The sequence below is a fragment of the Ursus maritimus genome, unplaced genomic scaffold (genome assembly GCF_017311325.1).
Source record: "Ursus maritimus isolate PB19 unplaced genomic scaffold, ASM1731132v1 scaffold_36, whole genome shotgun sequence".
In the NCBI taxonomy this organism is placed as follows: Eukaryota; Metazoa; Chordata; class Mammalia; order Carnivora; family Ursidae; genus Ursus; species Ursus maritimus.
This window is the reverse complement of record NW_024426230.1, coordinates 24,594,464-24,618,567: the sequence shown is the minus strand read 5'-3', so window position 1 is coordinate 24,618,567 and position 24,104 is coordinate 24,594,464. Positions and strand designations below refer to the sequence as shown.

The following is a 24,104-nucleotide window of genomic DNA, read 5'->3' as shown; positions in this document are numbered from 1 at the left end:
CTTGCTTTAGGAATGATGGTACATGTAGAAACTCCTCTCACTGACCGAAAGGACCTGTGAAGAATAAATTCTTCAACCTTGCATCTTGAGAGTACTTGTACCTTACATAGAAAAAAAAAAAAGGATTACCTTATATACTTAGGGAAACTGTTTTAAGCTGTGATGGGAAAGTATAAATAATATTTAAGAAAGAATTTCTTGAAATAAGAGAGAGAATGTTAGTGTTTACTTAGACTAAAAATTCATTAGTGGTATCCCTGCAGACCCCATGATGAGAGAAAACAGTATGAGTGAAAGTATTTATTAAGAAGAATAAATAAAAATTTTAAAGAGCCACACGCACATAAGATGGAGAGGTGAATGGAGGTAGAGGAAGGTGTCAAGGTCAAATTGGGTAAGATAAGGAAATTCACTTTAATTAACTTCAGTTCTTGCTGCTGGCTGTGTTACATGAGCTGAGTGGAGGGAAGAGATTGGTCTACTAGAGACGGGATGGGAAATGTAGTTGTGGATAGGCAGAACAGAATTTTACACTTGTATAAGCTATCACGGATTACTCTATGCTAGTGAAAATATTTGAGCATTCAGAAGGACACAGCAGTCCGTTCTCAAACTCACCTTTTCTGAGTAGGTGTCAGTGACATATCTTGACCCAAGGAATGACCTTAATAAATTTGCCACTTAACAAAATAAAAACGTTCAAGTGATCAATAGGACTTGCCATCCTGAACAGATGGGGACCGCTAATAAAATTGTGAAAGCCTTCCCTGAAACTATGAACTAAAGATTACTTCATTGTCCCCAGAGAGCTGGTTTAGGCCATAATGCAGATGAAAGCGGGAAGATTGTTTCCCAGTCCCTGTTTGTGTCATTCTTGCAACTTGCACATTTCCTTCCTAAGAAAAGGAACTGTTAACTCCAGCCAGCTGCAAACATGGTGCGAATGGTTTCTCTGGAGCCTCAGAGCAACTGCGCAGAAATGTGGAACTCAAAGAAAAAGTGACGTGGCCTGGCTTCCCAGGAATTGTTTTCCCAAAAAATAAAACAAGAGATGAATAATAATAGTAGTAGAAATAACACAGAGTGAAGAAGGTAACAAGTAAGAGAGCTGATAAAAACACTCAACTAGAGAAAAAATATTTATACTCTTAGAAGATCTAATTATTTGGCTGATTTCCATAGGATGGAAAATCTTGCCAAATTAATTCAGAAACTAGATGTCAATTACAACACACCCAAAAGTGCTGCTTCTGGGAACCCTGTAGTTTAATTTTTAGCAGTGATTTTTATCACAGGCTTTTGGGATCATTGTGAAATGGTTGATTAAAATGTAAAAAGATGGGCCAAAATCCATTGTTGCAACAGTGAGAGTTGAGAGCCAGGAACTTAGGGATATTGAGTCCTTCCAAGAAGCTTGAACGATGGAATACAGGAGCCAATGGCAAAGCCCCTCTGAAAGTCACCAACTCTTTACTACAGTGAAGCTTCTTACAAGTCGTTGGAGAGCCCCAACATTCAGACACTCCTTTGGCATCAAATGAATCTTGCTTAAGAAGGAAGTTTATAGAAGCAGACATGGAATTTTATGAGGCTTAATTACGTATTTATTTCAGTACATTTAGGTCATAAAATTATCATTGATCTGAATGCTCTGGGAAATAAAAACGACAGTTCAAGTCTATTTTGCCTCAGCAGCAGACTCACTTTGGGTTACAATGCCCAGATCTAGTCTGTGCTTGTTATTCACACTTGAACACCAGTCAGTTATGCATGCTCAGTCCTAGGACAGATGCCATTTGGATAGTGATTGCCGACTGCTGAGGCTTCTGCTATCTAGAAGCATTGATGCACTGGCTACCAAAATATCAGAACATTTTCTGGGAACAATTTAGTTATACCTAAGATAGCAGAGAGTAGCATATTAGCTGTAGGTCACCTGTCCTGGGTTTTTTTATATATTTTGGGTGTTTGGTGGTTTTCCCCCCTAAGAAGCAGAAACTTAACCTTCCTGTTTACTTTTTATTAAAAAAAAATAAAATAATTTGCATTCCACAAGCCCAGACCAACAGATAGGGGTGGTGGTTTGACAGAATACTAGATGTCAGAAGAAAATAAGTCAATCACTGAATTTTAAATTTGATCTCCCCTCTCCCCTCCAAAAATCACAAAACAATCTTCACATTAAAGTTGGTTTCTTTCACCAATTCTGATATGGAGATTTTAAATCCTACACTTTTTTAAAATTTTTAATTTTATTAAAAGTGAAAAAGTGGTAATAAATCATCTGTCAAAAAATTAGGAGACTCCATAGAGCCAAAACAATCGTGTAAAAGGACAGAACTGGAGTTCTCACGCTTCCTGATTACATAACTTAACAGCCACGCTACAATAATGAAAACAGTATGATTTTTGACAAGGGTGCCAAGACCATTCAGTGGGGAAAGGGCAGTTTTACAACAAATGACACCAGAAAAACTGGCTATCCACATGCCAAAGAATGAAGTTGGACCATTACCTAACACCATATACAAAAATTAACTCAAAATGGACCAAAGACCTAAACTTAAGAACTGAAAGTATAGAACTCTTAGATGAAAACACAGGGCAAATGCTTCACGACACTGGATTTGGCAGTAATTTCTTGGATATTGCACCAAAGGCACAAGGGACAAAGGAAAAGGTAGACAAATTGGACTTCATGAAAATTTATAAATTTTGTGCATCAAAAGCAAAAAAACAAACAACCCAATTAAAAAACAGGCAATGGACTTGAATAGACATTTATCCACAGGAGATATACAAATGGCCAATAAGCATATGAAAAGACGCTCAGCATCACTAGTCATTAGGGAAATGCAAATCAAAACCACAATGAGATGCCACTTCACACCCATTAGAATGGCTATTATTATTTTTTTAAAAAAAGATAGTAATAAGTGTTGGTGAGGATGTGGAGAAATTGGAACCCTTGTGCATTGCTAATGAGAATATAAAATGGTGCAGCTGCTACAGAAAACAGTATGATGATTTCTCAAAAAACTAAAGTAGAATTACCATATAATCCAGCAATTCCACTTCAGGGTATATACCCAAAAGAAGTGAAACACTTTCACAGATACTTGTATACCCACATTCATAACAGCTTTATCCACAATAGCCAAAGGTAGAAGCAACCCAAGTGTCCATCAATGGATGAATGGATAAACAATATGTGGTATGTACTTACAATGGAATATTATTCGGTCTTAAAAGGAAGGAAATTCACGAGTGCCTGGGTGGCACAGTCAGTTAAGCTTCTGACTCTTGGTTTCTGCTCAGGTTGCGATCACAGGCCCTGCATTGGGCTCTGTGCTGAGCATGAAGACTGCTTGCGTTTCTCTCTCCCTCTCCCTTTGCCCCTCTTGCTCATGGTCTCTCTCTCCCTAAAACAAATAAATCTTTAAAAAAAAGGAAGGAAATTTTGACATCAGCTACAACATGTATAAACTTTGAAGACATCATGCTAAATGAAATTCGCTAGTCACAAAAGAACAAATACTGTATGATTCCACTTACATGGAGTCCTGGAGTAGTCAAATCCATAGAGACAGAAAGTAGAATGGTGTTGTTGCCAGGGGCCAGTGGGGAGGGAAGAATAGAGAGTTATTGTTTAATGGGTACAAAGTTTTAGTTTGGAAAGATAAAAACAATTCTGGAAATGGATGGTGATGACAGTTGCACAACAATATGAATGTATTTAATGCCACAGAATTATCTAATTAAAAATAGCTAAGGTTGGGACACGTGAGTGGCTCAGTCAGTTAAGCATCTGCCTTTGGCTCAGGTCGTGGTCCCGGGGTCCTGGATTGAGTCCCATGTCAGCCTCCCTGCTAAGTGGGGAGCCTGCTTCTCCCTCTCCTCCCTGCTCGTTCTCTCTCTCTCTCTCACTGTCACTATCTCTCTCTCAAATAAATAAATAAAATATTTTTTAAAAAAGAGCTAAAATTGTAAATTTTATGTTATGTATATTTTATCACAATAAAAAAAAAATGAGAAACACACACCAGCAATAATAAATGGATGAATTGTCAAAAAAAATTAGGAGGAATTTAAATGTACAAAAATAGAGGAACAGGAATGATTAATTAGTTATGATAACCCACTCAGTGCGATATTTATGGAGCCAGTAACATCTATTGATGGTGGCAACATGTAAAATGCCTATGGTATAGTGTTAAGTGGGAAGGAGGTAAAATTGTCACATATTATGATTGCAACTATAAATATATCTAGCTCAAGGATGAAACCTAAAAGGAAATATCAAAATGCTTTAAAAATTTGCATTAGAATGGTGAGATGACTGCTTTTTTTGTCTATTTTCCAACTGTTTTTTGAAAGTAGATGTAATAATCTTTAATGGAAAATGTAAAATCAAAACTGAAAAGGAACAAAGAAAAAGCTTTTTTTCAATAATTATTATTAAAACTCCTTTTAGTTATTATTTATAAAATCCAGAAGGCTGGATACTTTTGAGGCTTTTGCAAAGTAGTATAAATATCAAGGATGTAAGTAATTGACGTTCCTAGAAAACTTGTTCCACTCTAGCCTCAGAAACCACTTCAGGGGGGCGCCTGGGTGGCACAGCGGTTAAGCGTCTGCCTTCGGCTCAGGGCGTGATCCCGGCGTTATGGGATCGAGCCCCACATCAGGCTCTTCTGCTATGAGCCTGCTTCTTCCTCTCCCACTCCCCCTGCTTGTGTTCCCTCTCTCGCTGGCTGTCTCTATCTCTGTCGAATAAATAAATAAAATCTTAAAAAAAAAAAAAAAAGAAACCACTTCAGGATTTGGGTTACTGAGCAGAGGACATGGAAAATGAGCATATTCGAAGAAAGAAACTTTCCAAGGACTGTCGTGTTTGACACTGGGCAAAGACAGCTTCCCAGAGGCAGAAACTACACATTCAGAGAGATGCCTTTCTAGGGTAAAGCAGACTCGCAGCACGGTAGAGAGCCTTTCAAACTGCTCTCCCACGGGCGCCTGGGCGGCTCAGTCAGTTAAGCGTTTGCCTTCAGCTCAGGTCATGATCCCAGGGTCCTGGGATCCAGCCCCGCATCGCTCGCTGATCAGCAGGGAGTCTACTTCTCCCTCTCCCTCTGCTGCTCCCCCTGCTCATTCTCTCTCGCTCTCTCATTGTCTAAATAAATAAATAAAAATCTTTAAAAAAAAAACAAAACAAAAAACTGCTCTCCCAAATGAGGCAGTGACTGCTTCTAAGTGAGTTATACTCAAAACTTAACTCTGCGTCCATCTTTGGCTTCCTTGCTGTCATTAGCTCATTGTCTTTCCCCATCCCACCATCCACTCAGGGAGAAGAATCAGAATGAGAAAGAATTGGGGTCAGATGGGGACGTTTGCTCTTTAGAAGAGAGGCACAGGGTGGGAGCGGGTGGGTGATTGTTCACAGAACAGAAGCTGCAGCCACACCTCGGGTTACTCAGCTCCTCGTAGACTCTCCAGGACCTCCCACTTAGAACAGCTCACAGTACCAGCTTCCGGGAAGATGGGGAGCAAGGGAAGCCTGAGGAAGACGTCCCTTCAGGCACCACAGTTTGCTGCTTTTTCATCCTGTGCCACTTTGGACCATTCTGTTCTCTCATCAATCCTAGGTGGTTCGAGATCAGATCTCTCACTGCACAGTAAAATTGCGCCAGACCACAGGTCTCATGGAGTACTGCCTGGAGGTCATTAAGGAAAATGATCCTAGTGGCTTTTTGCAGGTAAGTGCCAACTAGTTTCTACTTCAGATTCTCAGTGTCCCATGAAACTCAGTCTACAGCGCCACAGCCAGACTCCCCGCAGCCCTTGCTGAGCATGGATCCCTCCACAATGGAACCCACCTTCACACTGCCATGCACATGTGGGCACCAGCAAAACTCCACTGACTTCCTGAAAGTCTCTGCCACCATGTGCTACAAGATTGAGAAGCATATGGGCTTCTGAAAATTTGTTTTTGTTCATGTTTAATCATGAAAATGTAATTCCCTGTAAGTTCCTCCAAAGCAGAGTTACTGCCTTGCCTAAGAACTGGGTCCCTTTCCACTAATATCTTGGACAGCGTTGTCAGCTAGAAATGTCTAAATATGCAAGGCTTTCACCTTCTTGACAGTTTCTACCAGCCAATTAATCAGTGATTTCCCAAATAAAGTGAAATGTTTTCATTCCTTGGATTTCTCATGATTTTTTCAGTGTTGATTGTTTTAATGAGATGTGATGATGTCAGCTGAATTTTACTTAAGTTTTGATCTCAATGATTAAGGGAGCTTTTATTAAAGAATACATAGATTCCTTCCAATTTGCATTTTATCAAACTGGCCAAGAGTGACAAAGGAGATTAAATAAAAGAAATGAAAGAGTTCTCTATCAAAGAATAAAGTGATACAGAAGATGATGGGCTTAAAGTGTAAGAAATTCCACTTTACAGATTACCATATGCAGCCTCTCTAAACTATTTTATAAAACTCATTCCAAGCATTGACAGAATACCCACACCTCCTCTTAGAAACTTAGGGCTTTTAGTTCTACTAAAATTAACTGACCACCAACATATTATTTAATGTTGTTGGCTTTTAGCTGATTAGTCATAAAGAGCATTAGCATATATCCAGGTTTCCATTAGAGCAGTTTACAGCTGCTAACTATTTATAGTGGCTCCCTCTGACTCACGAAACCACCCAGGTTTGCATGGGTGACCCTTGTCTTAATAGGCTTCTCACTGCCCACATGGAGACAGGAGAGGTATGAGTCCCAAGTGGCTTGGTGATGCCCCCGGAGAGTGGAGGGGCGGTGCTCTGCGTCCAGGGTGGTGGTATATTTCTTAGGCTGTGGCCTTTGATGTGATTAGATCTCCGACGCCCTCATAAGGAGAGTGCACCTGACTGAGGACCAGTGGGGGAAAGGCACGCTCACTCCCAGGATGACCACGGACTTTGACCTGAGTCTGGACAACAGTCCTCTGCTGCAATCCATTCACCAGCTCGACTTCGTGCAGATGAAAGGTGCGTGTCTGCGTCCCCCAAATAGAGCAACATCCCGAGCGGGTGCTGGTGCCTGAAGCGGGATCGAGGCTTTGTGCCAGACTGCAGCAAACAAAAGGCAGCTGGCAGGTTTCTAAATCACCTAAGAGGTAGGGAAGTAAACACACACAATAGTACAAAAGTCTGGAGTGGCTCCTAGCTTATCATGTAGCCAGGTGACCTACCTCTCAGAAAGCCAGATAAATTCAGGTAAACTCAATGCTTGCCTCTTTAAGAATCTTAAGACATGTCAGAAGCCCAGCATCAGGGAATAGCTGACATTAAAAAAAAAAAGATATGGAGATAGAGACCACATCAGTGTACATAAATAAAATCTCGTTACAGAAAATAACCCAGCAATATTGATATAAATCAAACCAGTCCAGAATTGAAATGACTACTATCATGGATAGGTGGTGAGCGAATGGTTGAGCCCGAATTAGTGGGAATTTGAGAGGGTCAGTGTTGACCTGCCAACACTGGTCAGGAAAATGCAAGCCTGGTTACCGAAGGGTAATGAAGGTTTGAAATAAATTTTAACTTTTTAAAGTTAAATGTGATTTATGTGATTAAGGGATATGCAAGGTCTCCGAGATTTTTTGGGTGGCTGGGGGAAGTGCAAGTACCTAAAATTATCTTAAGGAAAATAACTCTTTCAAAGAAAAATAAAAAGCCAACCATGCAATGATATTTTTATGGCAGTGTAAGTAATATCCATTGGAAGAATATTCTTTTTTTAACTTTCATGTTGAAATATTTATACATTCACAGGAAGTTGCAAAAATAGTAAGGAGAGGTCCTGTGTACCTGTAGCCCAGTTTCCATCAATGGTTCCATCTTGCATAACTATCATCATATATCAAAACCAGGAAACGAGGGGCGCCTGGGTGGTTCAGTTGGTTAAGCATCTGACTCTTGATCTCAGCTCAGGTCTTGATCTCAGGGTTGTGAGTTCAAGCCCCACATTGGGCTCTACACCCACCATGGAACCCACTTAAAAAAAAACAAAACAGGAATTAACATTGGTACAGTGTATATGTATCACTCTGTGCCATTTTGTCAGGTGTGTAGAGTCATCTAACCATTGCTGCAATCAAGATACCACCATAGAGACCTCCCTCATGCTACCCCATTATGGCCATATAGTCATACCTACACCCCTTCCCTCCGCCATTGCCAATCCCTGGCAACTACCTATCTCTTCTTCATCTCTGTAATTTTGTCACTTTCTAATCTTTTTTAAAACTGAAGAAATTGATTTGCTCTTTGCTTCTCCCAATTTAAGCAGGCACCTAATAAAGGACTTAGAATTTAGTGCTTTAAAATTTTTGTTTTTAAGTAAAATCTACGTACTTCCTTTTATCAGACAGAGAAAAGCACCTAAGCCAGCAAGTTTTAGGGCTCTGCACTTACGACTCACATCACAGCTAAACTCCTCCGTGTACCTTGTGCAGGTATCTCTCTCATCCCTTTCATGGATTTTGCTCTTTCATTTTCAGTTTTCCCATTTTCCGTTTATTATGTATTGCTTTGGGATGATGCCTTAATTGATTTTTAGAGTAAAGAGTATATAGATTGTTAATAAAGGTATTTTGTTGCCCTAACAAAAATATTTAGCATTTCCTGACTGTTCACCCAACCAGATACTCTCCTAAGTGCTTCACGTGGATTAATGCAATTTATTCTCACAGCCCTAGTCGGCGTCTGAGGAAACTGAGGCACAGGAAGTCTGGACACCTTGCCTGAATTCACACAGCTAGTGAATGTCAGGGCAGGGGTTCAAAGCCAGGGAGCAACGTTCCAGACCCTGCACCTGCAGCTTCCAGTTTGTGCTATAACGTTAGTGCCTTATGAACTGGATCTTCACGGAATAACTGAACCCCTCTCTTAAACTTAAGACATTTAACTTTCTGTTGCAGCACGTCTTTTTGGCTGCTTAAAATGTTTTCCTTAATACCCCATGGTGGTCTGTGAAATACAGCCGTCCGAGTAATATATGGAACCCCAGGTAAATTCCCCTAAATCAGCCTCTCTCTGATCCAGTTCTCCCAGTGAGGTAAAATCATTGAAAGGTTATGTCACAAATAGCTCAGAGGAGAAAATATGTCGCAAAAGGGCAATGGAAGGGCTTTTGGTGGAAGGGAAAAAAAACAAGCCAACCCAGTTAGCCTTAGTGATGGAGCAGGTAGAGGGGAAAAGCCTCAGGGCTTTGAACTGCTTTCAGCGGCTGAGGGATCCCTCTCCTCCCCCATTTGCTGTCCTTCTGAATCATGTCCATCTGCCCAGAGTGGAGCCCAGGCCAACTGGCGGGAGAGGACAATTGTGTTGGAATGAACAGGCCCTTCATCTGGTGTGGGAACTGCAGCCTCAAGTGCTGTGCCTCACAGACCCCGTCCCTAAAGCAGTGTCCCTTGGCCGTCTAAGGCTCCCGCAGACATATGTGTGAACGTGGCTGTGTGTCCACTCCACCAAAGTCTGTACACGCGGCCGAGGAGGCCACGCACTCTCACAGACAAAACGCAGAACACAGAGCAAAAATTTACCCGAACACAAAATGATCCAACAGTTATTTACGAAGTTCATCTAACAGGCCATTTGGGAGGAGTCTGGATTATTCCATTTTCGTCCTTTTCTTTTTAACACTTCATATTAATTTAATTTACTGCTGATTAGTATCCTTCTGCAGAGTTAATTTATATGCTTTGCTTTGTGCTCGTTAAGTTTAATTAATTCAGTGAGAGCCAGGTCCTCTTCAGGCTCTAAATAATTTTTATGTGTTTTCAGTGGAAAGCAAAAGCCAAGAGGTCATGACGCAATAGAACTTGACTGGCTGTACTTAAGACTCCTGCTGGCCTCTTTGATAGCTGCTAGCATACACAACTGTGCGGGGTGTGGTGTTAGACGATGTTTTTCCTTAGGCTATGCTTGGTCAGTTCAATACACTGCACTTTCACAGCTTGTCAGTAAAAATATCTCAAGAAACTGTGCCCCCCAAATCCATGTAAGAATGGCCAAAATTTAAATAGCATTGGGAACAGAGCTAAAGTAATCTGACCAGTAATACAATACGTGTACTTCAGTATATGCCTTCTAATTATGCTAAGCAGATTACAGTGGGAAGTTAAAATATTTTCAAAACTACTTAAAATTTGCATTTAAAGTTCTGACTCAAACTAACAACAAAAATATCTGTTCATTTCTTGACTGGAAATTCTAGCATCTCTCTGGTTTTGGAATTTCATCTCAGATGCTTTTTTTTTCTTGTTATCAAAGAAGATAGGTCTGTTGCTGTTTTTTAAACGTTTCCAGTTGGGCCAGCTACTATTCAGCCAGAAAATTGTTCTCTTATGAGCTAAGGATTTAACTGATCTGCTCTTTCTGATTCTGTATCACCCTCAAGCAACTGAAATCTAAGTGGAGAAGGCCAGTAGCTTCTTTGTTCAAACAGCCCCAGAAAAATATTGTCCCAGAATTGTTTTAAGTATAGAAAGTGCCCCGAGATTCGTGAGTCAGTGCTGAAAAGAAATGCCAGCATACGAAAGAGTGACCTAATGCTCCCCCAAGCCTTTTTAGCACGTAGACCAATGGCTGTTAATCCCGTAAGTGCCTCTCCTCACCTAAGAACACATTTATCTTTATGAACTCACGTCAAATGTAAGAGCCCTGAGTATGCACCAAGGTCGTGGGCAAGGTCGGCATGATGTGAACAGACCCTCTTATAAATCATGGAGAAAGAGTATGCAGAGGTTTGGCAGGGGTAGGGACGAGCACACGTGCTGACTCGCATATTGTCTGTTCACGCATGTGATCCGTTCGTGATTTGCAGGCCTGCAATGCCCACGTTCACATTTCTCAGTAGCAGTGTACAAATGAGAGCTTTGCAGAAACAGCTGATTGCTCCTCTAAAGTATAAACTTTCCTGAGACGCACTTGTGTTGTCCAGCCACCATAAAAAGGAGCGGCAGTCCACCAAGGAACGTTCAGACTAGATGACTCAGTAGCACTGCATTTCCAACCACCGTGGCTCTTATGGTGAAATATTTCTTTCTTTTATTTTGCAATTTTTTAAGTATGGTTGCCACCCAACCACAGGTGGACAACACAGTGATTCGATAAATTGATACATTATGCTATGTATGGTGAAATATTTCGTTAATCTGTACCAACAAGTCTCAGGGAAATTTATTACTCACATTACAGGAAGCAAAAGGAAACCTTCCTCTTGGAATCAGGCGCAGGGACTTCTCTCTAGGACACTATTACTACACACCAGACTGGAGAGGCAGCGTAGTGCAATTAAGCACACAACCCCTTGGGGCCAGCCTGCTGTGCATCAGAGCCCGGCTCTGCCACTTAGCAGCCATGAAAATTGTTTCAGTTTCCTCATCTACCAACAAGAGATAATAACAGCACCTGTTCTTGTGGGGTTGCTGTGAAAATCACATGAGTGACTACATGTAAAACCTCTCACCACACTGCCAGGCATTCAGGAAGTGCTCAAAAACCATCACCCACCATTAGTTTCCACGTCCCGGGGCGCGGAGGCTGTGCGTCCTTACATGTCCTCACCACGCTCCTGTGACTTTTCACAGAGGAATCCTGCATCGTGATGAGTGTTCACAATCGGCAGGATTTGAAAAAAAATATTAAATGAATATGAAAAATGTAAGCTATACTTAGAACAAGAATGGCCTTAAAAAGTTAAAGACATTTGAAAACGTTAAGAAGACACTGTTGCAGAATTTAATTTTAAGCCGAGGTTCCACTAGTCCCCTTCAAGGAAGTCAATAAGAACAGTTGCCCTTTGCAACTAAGAAGAGAATTTTTAGCCTGAAGTTTGATTTTATGGGCTAAAAGAATGCTAAGCAATAGACTTCTGATAAGGTCAGGAGAAACTGGTTCTTTAGGAAAAACAAAGACATCCAAGAATGATGGTGAAAGTATTACAATTAAGACAGCTATAGCAGCCCAATGACAGAAGTTTTAATAAAATAAAAATTTCTTAGAGTTCAGTCCAGGAACTGTGATGCTATCCATTTCCAAACCACAAATAATAAGCTAATTTGAAAACACTTTGGATTCTTATAGACCATTTATTTTATACCTAATAAAGTGAAATAGGGTAATGTTAACACCCGCTGTAAAATCCGTTTTTCTAAAATGTCAGCCTTAGTCTTTGTTAATGAGGCTGTAATTTTGTTACATTTGCCTTTTATATGGAACATCACTTTGGGGTAAATAAGGAAACAGAAAAAATAATTCTGAGCACATCAAGAAATAGATTTAGAGACGCAAATGTCTCTGTTTCTTCATTTTTGTTTTTTCTCTCTCTCTCTTTTTCCCTCCCTCTCTCTCTCTCCCCCCTCCCTCATTTCACTTTTTTGTTTGCTTAATTTGTTTAAATTCTGGACAATATTAAAACCTGAAGATTAATGAGTGATTAGACTTTTCATTATCTTTTTGGTCTTTTAAATTGTATCCACTGAGGACTTACAAATGAAGTTTCCATGTTTTAGTTACACATGACACCATGTATTTCAATTAATCTGTTAATTATACCTATGTCTATACGAGGAAATTTGAGTTTCTTATTGGAGATTGCAAGCATTTGCAGGATTCAAGTTGAAACCATCTTGTGATCTTATTCTTTAATTTTAAAATTGATGAAATGTAGACTTGCCTGAAACACGAACAAAGGAAAATGAAGATTGATAAGAGCTAATGAAATAAAGAGGGTCCAAGGGGTAGGTTGTTTTATGGTACGCTCTGATTCATAAGGACAGCTCAGAGCAAATATCCCCCTGGGGAAAATCATTCCAGGTCTCTAGAAGCCCTTTGAAGAACAGTTTGCTTAAACTTATCATCATTTACTCCACGGTTAATATGTTAAAATTTATTATTTTTGTAAGGGAAAATTTTTAATGACCAAGTAGTCTCCTAATACATGATGACCTAATGTTAACCCTCCAATTACAACTCTTAGGTGATGCCTGCTCGTGGGTAGATAATTATTAGGAGTTATGTCTTCTCTCTCCCCACCTTCCCATCCGGTCCTTTAGCCTCTTTCTTGAACAAGGCAATGAATCTATCTCCTTCCCTCCAGTTCCAGATGTTCGGGGACCTCTGAGGCTATAGAAGCCACTCTTCTCTCATAAGACCAGCTGGACTCTATGCCACTGAAACATGATTTCCCTCCTAAACTCACCCCTCCAATTACCTGCTCATAATTTTGATGTCGTTGTGTTTGATCTAGTAACTCAGGCATGGTTTTCTTGCATCAAAGTCTTTTCTTAAGTCTAGTTGACCTGCCTCACCTTCGCATCTCTTGTGTTATGATCACTGCTATTGTTTTCTAGATTACTCACCATAGAACCTATTTCCTAAACTGCTGCTAAATAAACCATCTTTGTGGTTGAGGTGATGGCAGGGAGCAGATAATTTGATGCATGACACAGAGTCCAATTTTGGTACAGCATACCAGGTGTTCTGTAATTAACATTTGTTCATTTAAATGTCTCTGGATGCGGTCCAAACTGTTCTCTCCTATTGTTAAAGGGCTACAAAAATAAATTAATGGTTTGGTGCTAAAAAAATTTTTTAAGCAGTTGGTAAAAACATTGCTCCCAAATACATACATTGAGTTCATATGTTAGGAACTGGGATCGTTTGTTACCTAACAGTTCTATGTGTGTGTGTCTGGAGGCTCAGCTGCTCTGCAGTTTAAAGTAATAGAAAAGGCTCCCAGCACAAAATGGGGCCAGGGGCATGTTGTGACTAGTAGTACTGTGACAGATTCTCACAAAGTCACAAGGACACCTTGACCCTCCCCTGCCGGGCCCCTTCTGCTCCCATACTACTCTCCGGGCTCACAGTTGGCTGTTCTGCACCTGCGGAGAATGGACCTGAGCTAGCAGAGCTACCTTGAAAGAATGAGGTCAAGTTCCTCAGAAGTTTCAAAATGGAGAAATCACTGTTTTTATGTTACTTAGTACTAAATTTTCAAAAATCCACTGTTGCGGCTACTTATGTGCACAAGACCTTGAGTAGAATCACTGGTAAAACAAACAAACTGCTCAGAATAGGTGGTTCCAAGTTTATACACAGGGCATCAAGACTCAGAACCAATTTTATGATACATTTTTTCAACCATGTTATGGTTACATGGGCTTTAGTGCACTGGGCTGAAAACCCTCCCCCAAATAAAACAGTTCCCTTACAGATGATGTCTTCAGTGCTCAAGGGGGTGAGAACAGAGCAATTGTCTCTGTTAAGGTAAGAAGTGACACCACGAGCTTGGGAAAAGGCAGCATAGTGGCTCAGGACCCAGTCCCATTCCTAGAGACTCTGGAAGGGATCCAGTTTGGGTCCCCCCTGGACTGGCTACCTAGTCGAGCCACATGTTGATCAGGGGGATGTTTCTCGTTCCAAGATCCTGAAGTGTTTGCAACTCAACAGAAGCCAGGGTTACACTAATTTCTGTTTAGCTTCCTCTCCAGTCCCAGCAACCCCCATCCTGCAGCTGGAGGAATGTTGTACCCACAACAACAGCGCCACGTTGTCCTGGAAACAGCCACCTCTGTCCACGGTGCCTGCTGAAGGCTACATTCTGGAGCTGGACGACGGCAACGGTGGTCAGTTCCGGGTAAGGAGAGAATCTGCTGCTTGTTAACCAAAGCCAGGGACCGCCTCAGAAGCCCCGTTGTGAGGTCTCAGGCCAAGCTTCCCCACCTCTTCTGAGGCCAGACCATCCTGGCAGGGTCTGCCTGCCCTTCAACTAAGGCCTGCATTCTCCTTGAACCGTCGAAGATGGACAAAGGAGTCTCTGAATGGAAACTGACCTCCCCTTAGGAAGAGAAAGCCCATGCAGGCCACAAGCTCTGAAGTCCAACTGCTTGCACTCAGATCTGGACTCCACCACTTAGCTGTCTGTGCCCATTTCTCACTTCTTTGAGCCTTCAGGACCTCATTTGTAAAATAGAGTGATAATAGTAACACGTCCCTCACGCCTTGTTGTTAAGAGTCAGATAATCCATATAAAATTCTTAGCATGCCAGGATCCCAGACCCCAATCTGTTTAGTATCCCACCAGAGTTATCATTTTAAGGCTGCACTTTGAATACAAATTATTTTTACTCATTACATCAGCATAATGTTGCAGAAGCCTACAGCTAGAGAGGGAGGCACATGCCTAACCTATGCTAAAGATGCATTATGCTACAATTTATTTTAAGCCTTTGAAATGTCATTCTTCCTCCCGCCCCTGTTTCCTCCCCCTTCCCGCTGCACTGCGATAAAACCTATACTCCTGTGACTTTGAGTGTAATCTTTGTGACAGTTCCTGAAGCTACTAGCGGAGTTATAGACACAGCATAGAGACCACCCTCATGTTTCCAAACCAGTTTTTACAAATCACACTGATGGATAAAGAGCTCGGTAGGTATAATATATATGTAAACGTCAAGTTAATAATAAGCATAATGCAACTATAAGCACCCAATTTTAATTTAATTTTTTAAGCCCTAACCATTCATTAAGGTGCAGGCCCATGTTAAATATAAGGCACTATGTTCGTCAGTTTGCACACATGACCTCCTTATGTGATCACCCTAACAACCTCATAAACTGGGTATTGTCCCCATTTTACAGATGAGGAAACTGAGACTTAAAAAGGTCAATTAGGGTCACCTGGGTGGCTCCGTTGGTTGAGTGTCCAACTCCTGGTTTTGGCTCAGGTCATGATCGCACGGGTCGTGAGATTGAGCCCCACATCAGGCCCCATGCTCAGCGGGGAGTTTTCTTGAGATTCTCTCTCCTTCTCTCCTTCTGCTTCTGCACCTCCCCTCCCCATGCTTGCTTGCTCTCTCTCTCTCTCTCTCTCAAATAATAAGTAAATAAATCTTTAAAAAAAATAAAAATAAAAAAGGTCAATTAAATGGCTTAGTATCTCATAGAATTTGAATACAGATCAGGCTGCCACCAAAATGCTTGCTCCTGACCACTGAGGAACACTGCCTCCCTCACCCCTCATGGGGGTTGGCGTTAAATGGTGGCCTGTTATTTGTTGACCCTCAGGAGGTGTATGTTGGAAAGGAGACGATGTGCACCGTGGACGGTCTTCACTTCAACAGCACATACAACGCTCGCATCAAGGCCTTCAACAAAACGGGAGTCAGCCAGTACAGCAAGACCCTGGTCCTCCAAACGTCTGAGGGTAAGGCCCTTCAGCAGTATCCCTCAGAGCGAGAACTGCAAGGCATCTAAAGTGGCTGGCAAGCCCGGAGGTAACCCCACCACTGCCCACATTCTGAAGTGTTTCCATGACTTGCTCTGCATTCTGGCACAAAGCCGCTGTTCCTCTCCTGCCGTTAGAGAGCCCATGGTATGTGGATGTGATCAAACCAAAGAGTCCACAGCGGCAGTTCAAATGGCCCGGGGCGTCGGCTTCCTTTGATAACACTCTAAATAAGCTGCAGTTGAAGAAGCTGAACAAATGAAGGCCTGAATGTCCCCCGGTGTGTGAAACAGATGTATCTAGGCTCTAGGGCAGGCTCCCATTCTCCATGATACACATCACTTGCCAGTTTTACCCAGATGATTCTAAATTGCTTTGTAGTGCTTGCCTGTTTCTGAGGGTGGGGCCGAGGTTCTTTCCAGCTGTGGATTTGTGTGACTGAACATGTCTCCAGTGGGTTTGGGGTGCTAGAGCTGTTCAGAGAGGGCCTGTCGGCCACTCCTGGCTTACCCAGCGCGGACCGCTTCCATCTCACACCCAAAGCCGAGGCCGGCGGCACCAGGACTGAGGCTTCCTGTGGGCACCAAACAGGAAATGACCAGCAACTCCGCATTACCTCGCCCTTTTCACCTTTGCCCGTCCCTCTAGGCTGGGTTAGGCCACCAAGGGCCACCGTACAAGGTCAAGCCCCAGAGAATTTGCGCTTCTTGGCCATACTGTAAATATTTTGGTCATCAGAGTCAAGCCATTCCTCTTGGAAGAGGGGCTTGCATTTGATGACCAGGTATAACCTCTGAGGCTTTGAGCATTTTCATTTTAAAAGCAATCACAGCACATGAAATTAACCCTATGAAGAGGTATTTGTGGTTGGTGCCAAAGCATTTTCAGACTTTCTGGGTGTCATCTTAATCATAGAAGTCACCCCCCTGGCATTCCCCATAACTTCCCTCTGCAGAATTAATTGTGTTGATTTTGTTCAAATTTAAGATGTTAGCTCAAAGAATTGTGGTGGTGTTTTTTTTCCCACTTCCCACAAACCTTGGCATGCGCCAATCACCCTTAAAATGGTTCACATGGTTAAAAACAAGCACAACTTCAAATCCCACAGCAAGGTTGACAAGCCCCTAGCCGTAAAAACCGTGCTTGGGGAGCAGCGGTAAGTCTGTGAGGGATGCTAGTCAAAGAGAAGGATTCGCTGAAGGAAACACGCCCACCCGACCTATTCCCATCGGGTTATAGGGATGTGGTAGCTACGGCCCTCCCGAATGACCGGTGTAGCAACTGCTCTCTGGGATGACCCCTCTGCCTGGGAGCAGTTGCCTCTTTTCCCAAGTACCATGCTAAATGCTAAAGCACTCCGAGGGTTGCCTACATGCAACGCAGAAGGCCCTTCGTGATGATGGCCTCGTTTCCCACGTCCAAGGCGGTTTGCTTGAAGAGTGAAGTGCATGCCGTCAGAGCAGGGAGACAGTTTGCAGCCATGTTGCTAATATGTATCTTGAGACCTACTATTGCTATTCATAATACATCATGGAAATCATATTCTTCCGCTAAAATCAGTTACTAGCATAGCAGCTTGAGCATTCATGTTTCTCTTTTCATCCTGCAGGAGGATGTAGTTTCTCAGTTTCTCTTATTGTTCATAAGATTATGGTGTCTAATAAATTACAGGATTGGAACTGCGATCCCTGGTACCACAGTCACAGAACTGGGGGTCATTTTCTAAACGAAACTAACGGAACAAGTCCTCTTCCAACAAAGAAACTGTACTGTAGAAATTAATTTCCTCCATGAATTTTATATATTGTGTACAAATATAAGGTATGTATCTAAATACAAAGAAAACCTTATCATCGTGTAGATATATCAGTATTCTCTGTTACTGCACAGAAGTGATTTTCTCATGATGAAATAAAGTTCACACACATACTTTCTCCATAACTTTGGTTTGTTCTATTTGTTTCTCCCTCCTTCTAACTCATTCAAATGGTGAGACAAGGTTTAGAAAGCAAGAAAAAATATACAATGAATAGCTAATTTTAAGAATAAAGATTTGATCAACCTGGTAACAATACAGAAAGCCTATAGAATTAAAGAATTATATATATATATATATATATATATATATAGGGTTTTTTTTAGAAATCAGTGAGAAAAAATGCCATTGACAGGGTTCAATACATTAACTTATATTATACTCTATTAATCTTCCTTCCTACAGTTCCTGGAAAGGTTTGCTTTGGAAGTTTGCTTTCTTTGCTGCTCTTGGGGATGGCGTGGCGGTTTGTTTCGGCTTTCTGCTGTAACAAGATGTTTTGCGGTCTTCTTAGCAACAACTAACCCTTTCCCGAAGTTCAAAACAGAAGTCTGTATTATAGAAGGGTCCAATTCATATGTGATAGCAAGTCTCACTTGTATGTACATGCATTTAGTCCGAGGTTTGAGCCACTTGTCACACTCTTCGAATGATTATAAAACCATCTGCTGATTTACAGGTAACATTATGCAGGGGAGATCAGATGTCCATGTTGTTATAAATGCTGAGCGTTTTTTCCAGAAGCAGTTCTTTCTGTTTATCTATTTATTGAGCAGTGCTTGGTAAAGGCTCACTGTGTGCTGCCCTGTGGGTATAGAGGGGTGAGCAGATGTCACTCCTGCTTTTATGAGCTCACAGTCTAGGAAGAGAGACAAGCCTTAAAAGATACACAACTAGTTACATACTTTCAAGTTATCATTACCACTGGGAAGGAAGCAAAGGGGACTAGCAGGAAGACATAGTTCGTATCCAGGATCAGTCAGGAAAACAATGAAAAATAATTTAATTCAGTGGAAATTATGAAGAATGTGTTTTTAAAAGGGAAAAGGAAAAGAAAATGCATTATTAGATGAGTTCGAGTGTGATTAGTTCCACAAAAGCAGAGTTCTTGGGAATGTACCTAAGACAGCCATGAACGTAAAGCCAGTTGCAAATCTCAACCAAATTACCCAGACTTAAGAAGAAATATAACTGTAAGCAATTTAAGAGCCTTCATGAAATTTTAAAATGAGGCCCACAACCCCAGTTGTGTATATTTTTAAAGTAATCCGTCTAATAGCCATCATGGCTCTGTCACAGTCTTCGAAACCATCTGCAAAAGAGTCTCTGTTATGTAACAAGGCCTTCTTCCCACGTAGTTCTGGGGCTAATTCTGTCTGGGAGACTCTAGTCCTGAAAGATATATATATTTTTTCTTTTTAGAGGAGGCTGAGAACAGAATAGGAAACTTTCCTGTTTATTTTTCCCTATTTTCCCTCTACCTATCTAAACAGACTTACCTTTTTCTTTTTCTTTTTCTTTAATTGGGAGAGAAATGAAATAGAACAAAGGTAACATTCCTGGGGCTCAGATAACTCACTGAGACCATTAGCTGGCTGAAAAGAGACGGTCTGTCTCTGACTTCCCTCTCAGGAGAGAGAATTGCCAGGGAATGGCTTCACACAGTCTTCACAGAGGTGGGAGTCCTTCAAAGGAGTGAGAACATGAAGGGTGGCACGCTTGAGTCTATCAATACTCTCCCACACAAATCTTTGTTATCTTCCTTGAACAAATTCTTAGAGTTGGAATTATCAGACCAAGGAGCATGAACACTTTTAAGGCCCTTGATATGTGTTTCTCAGTTGTTTTCCAGGTAGATTTTACACCAGAAATGTATGAACCATTCCATTTTTTAAATTACCTTAATTCTGCTATTTAGAGTTTAATTTTGACTAACAAGCAGCCCCCTAAAAGTAAAAGGGTACCTAAAACAGGGCTTTTTAAATTTATATTTTCATAGAAATAATATTCTGATTGTTTTACATCTAGTAGCTACATGAAATAAGTTACAACATATTGCAGGGAAAATGAATATAATCCAAAAAGGATGGAAGACTTCCCAGAGTATAGAGAGACAGACAGACAGAAATCCAAACACAAGCAATAACTCTATGCAAGGCAAAAACTTCAAAACCTGCCTTGACCTGACTATGATAACGAAACCTCGTTCATTCAGAAACATTAATCGAGCACCTCAGTTGTGTCAGGCACTGTGCTGGGCCCCGGATCTCAAAGATGCACGAGGCATGGCACCTGCCCTAGAGCTTATGGGCTCCGCTTCTCCTCCTTCCCGAACTCCATGGCACCTGACCCGGAGGACTAAGAGCTATGGTCTCTCACCTCTCTAGAACTAAGACGCCCACCCTGCAATCTAGACCGTCATCTTACAGTCAAGAAGTGACAATGACCTCTGATGGGCAAAAACAAAAAGTTCAAGTGTAGACACTCCTGTGTTGTCCTTACAGCAGGGCCCTTCGTCCCCTTCAGTTCTCACTTACTCTGACTTCGCACGAGTTCACTGAGCTCGTGACCCACTTGGGAAGACCACAGTAGACTAGGAACATCACATTAGAAGAGAAAAGAGGGATTGGTGAGCAGGGAAGGGAATTGGAAAAACTGAGAACAGACTGCCCCCCCTCCAAAAAAATGTCAAAAGACAGCATTCTGTGGCTTGTGTTCTGATTAAGAAAGTTAGAAAGTATATAATGAATTGTAAAAATATTTCCATCTAACATTTAAAAGTCAGTATATTATCTGGGACCCTTGGTAATGGGTATTAGGTATATCTCAGAAGTCTTTATGGAATCCCAATACAAAATACAGTGAGAAAACTATTGCAATAAACTCTATCTCATTTTGTGTCAGGTTTCTAAGAACTTTCTGCATTATCCACTAAAAGATTCCATGAAAAATGACGGCCAGCAAGTATTTTTAAAGATACTGAAATCCAGTAGTAGAACTGTATAAAAACCATCCATTCTATGTTTCACTATAAGGTCCTAAGGAAAAACTAGGAATTTTTCTGTTCACCCTAAAACAGCTATAAAGACTTTATACCCCCATGCCCACTGCTAATGCAAACCCCTCTCCTGTGCTGTTGCTGCAATATTGCAGATTTACCCCGTGCATTAATTTTCTATTGCCATTATAACAGATTACTACAAACTCAGTAGCTTAAAAAAATTTATTACCTTACAGTTCTGGAGGTCAGAACCCTAAATGGATTTCACGAGGCCAACAGTGAGGTGTCAGCAGGGCTGCATGCCTTCAGATAGTTCTAGAGGAGAATCTGTTCTCTTTCTTTTTCCAGCTTCTAGAAGCCACCTGTATTCCTTGGCTCATGGCCCCTTCCATCTGCAAAGCTAGCAGTGTAGTGTCTTCCAATCTCTTTCTGACTCTGCACCTCCTGTTTCCTTTTTAGAAGGACCCTCGTGATTACCTTGAGCCCGTCTGGATAATCTCTCCATCTCAAAATCCTTACCGTATTACATCTGCAAAGTTCCTTTTGCCAAGTAAGGTAGCAGATTCCAAGGGTTATATGCCACGGACATTTTTGGGCAAGCCATTATTCCACCTACCACACTCTAGAAGAAAGTATTGTAATTATTATCTCATCCTCCATATGGGATAATTGAGCCTTTGAGAGGTTAAGTGACCTGTCAGACCCCAGCCTACCAGCCTGTGCTACCCAGACGGTGCACTTCGGTGCTGACATTAGAACAGTGCTGTTTGCACTCAACTAAAAGGAAGAAATAGGGAAATCTATCCTAAGTCTGTGTGCTTAGTGTGTGAAAACATCTTGTCAGAATGAAGCAGCACTGTGTAGCTGCCTCATGTGTTCATCCAGAAACCCCAGCAAGAAGTGGACTCTAACACTTTCAAAGAGTCACGTTAGAATTCTGGTGAAAAAAATAACATTCTTCCTTTAAGAAGGAGGTGTGAAGAGGCTGTCCTTTCCAGCATCAGATCCAAGCTCCTACTCAGGTCCCGTCCTTTTCTTCTGCCTCTGCATCTCCACTTTCTCACCCACCCACCCTCCCTCCCCAGCGTAAGCGTTCACCTAGAGAGGCCCTTCTCCCCTGCTGGGATCAGAACATTCTCCTTGCTGGCAGGGACAGGTGGCTGCTTGGGAAAGAAAAGGAATATCAGAGCCAGATCTGCAAGGTCCTTAGAAGACCCTACCAAATGAGGTCTGGGACTTGGAGCTTTGCTCTGGTTGAAGCCACAGAGCCATTTATTGGCAAACGCCCTCAGCCCTCCATATCTCAACTGTGAGGAGACTGGAGAGAAGGTAAACAGTGATAAATGGAGAATCGGCCTTTAGACAAGATGCTCTCAAGCATATTCTTAGTTGAATGTCCACAGGAATCATCTCCCCAACACTTTCCAGGGTTGTCTTCTCTAACGACAATAAAAGGGTTAGGAATCTTGAAATTACCTCTTAGAAAATGCTTTCTAAAAGGGGGCATAGAAGATGTTATTCATAAAATTAAAATGCCTGTTTTCTCCTATTAGACTATTAGGGTCACACTACCCCTTCCAATGTGAAAGCTCCTTCTCCCAGACATTGAAAGAAATAACCCAAAGAATATTCCATGGTATAAGCAGAATATGGCCCCAGAATAGCCCCAGATGCATCTGTCAAAAATCTCTTTGCAGATATTTTATAGTGATTTTGGAACAACATAAGTACTGCACTCTTAAACCCTTCGGTACTAACACCCCCTGCTACCAGAGAAGTTGTAACCTTCTGGGGGGAGTGGGGGGGGGGAAGAACCTCATCTCAGAAGAACAGGGACGCCTGGGTGGCGTAGTCGTTAAGCGTCTGCCTTCAGCTCAGGGCGTGATCCCGGAGTTCTGGGATCGAGCCCCACATCAGGCTCCTCCACTGGGAGCCTGCTTCTTCCTCTCCCACTCCCCTGCTGTGTTTCCTCTCTTGCTGGCTATCTCTGTCAAATAAATAAAATAAAAAATCTTTAAAAAAAAGAAGAAGAAGAAGAGCAGGGAACTCCTCTGCTCACCACTCCACATGACCAGGATTCCAAAGTGGAGGTTGATGGGCTGCCTTTCAATCCCTAACCACTCCAGTCCATAGAACTGATCCATTGAGAGAAGAAATATTCACTCTCACTCAATATCGTGCAGGATGCAAAGAATGATACTAGGTTTATCTGCACAAACTTTGGTCACCCTTGAGACCACTGGAAAGTCCCCATGGCCCGTGGCATAAACTTTACCTTTTATACATTTCCAAGGCACAAAAGAGAAGTAATGGCCTGTCCCTCCCAAAATTTTATCCCCCTGGAATCGATCCTGCCTGGGTCATTATCCTGTCCTACCAGAGAGGCAGTGTGACTGGGGTGTGTCCCTCAACCTCTCCGGATTTCAGGAGTTTTTCTTTTGTTGTTGTGTTTGGGGGGAGTGTAGAGAGGGGTTTCTTTGTTTGGAGGGGGGTTTGTTTTGTTTTGGTCTCTAAAACTATGGACTTAGAGCAGATAATGTCCAAGTTCTTTTCACTTTGTTCCCCTGGCTTTCTTATATGGTTTCTCTCTTCAAAATTACTGCTGAAATCTGTTAACTATTTCAGAAAATGCTATGAACAGGCATAGATGCCTCCTGCCTCCTGCAAGGGTCTTAATAGGTCTTAAAGATCTGCCGATGATACGGAGAATTCAGCACTAATAGAAAATAGTTGATAAAGGATAATATAAGTAAGGGTATATTGTCCACCAGAGATTATTTTTTCCTATGCCTCTGCTTTATTTTTCCTGATTCAGAGCATCAGAGCTCCCAAAACATTATTTAGTTAGAAGATTGTGCATTTCCAAGACAACATCCTCAAGATAGGTAAATCATACCTGAACAAATTTGGGTAGATTTTACAAAATCCAAAGTGAGAGGCATTGTAGTTTTCAGAGCCCAGTAAAGAGAGATTTTAATTATGACAACATGCATGTCATCCCAG

General features: G+C 41.7%; 1 protein-coding gene across 2 annotated transcripts in view; it reads left to right on the top strand.

The window, feature by feature from the left end:
* TRIM9 (tripartite motif containing 9) overlaps positions 1 to 24,104 on the top strand; it is a 105,556-nt gene that overhangs the window by 67,896 nt on the left and 13,556 nt on the right. The window contains exons 4-8 of one of the 2 annotated variants that reach the window (XM_040620900.1): positions 5,646 to 5,756; positions 6,881 to 7,034; positions 14,537 to 14,694; positions 16,125 to 16,263; positions 17,108 to 17,138. In XM_040620900.1, the coding sequence (XP_040476834.1) occupies positions 5,646 to 5,756; positions 6,881 to 7,034; positions 14,537 to 14,694; positions 16,125 to 16,263; positions 17,108 to 17,138 (593 nt within the window). The remainder of the gene's footprint in view (positions 1 to 5,645; positions 5,757 to 6,880; positions 7,035 to 14,536; positions 14,695 to 16,124; positions 16,264 to 17,107; positions 17,139 to 24,104) is intronic. The other variant, XM_008707614.2, reaches the window with a different exon arrangement.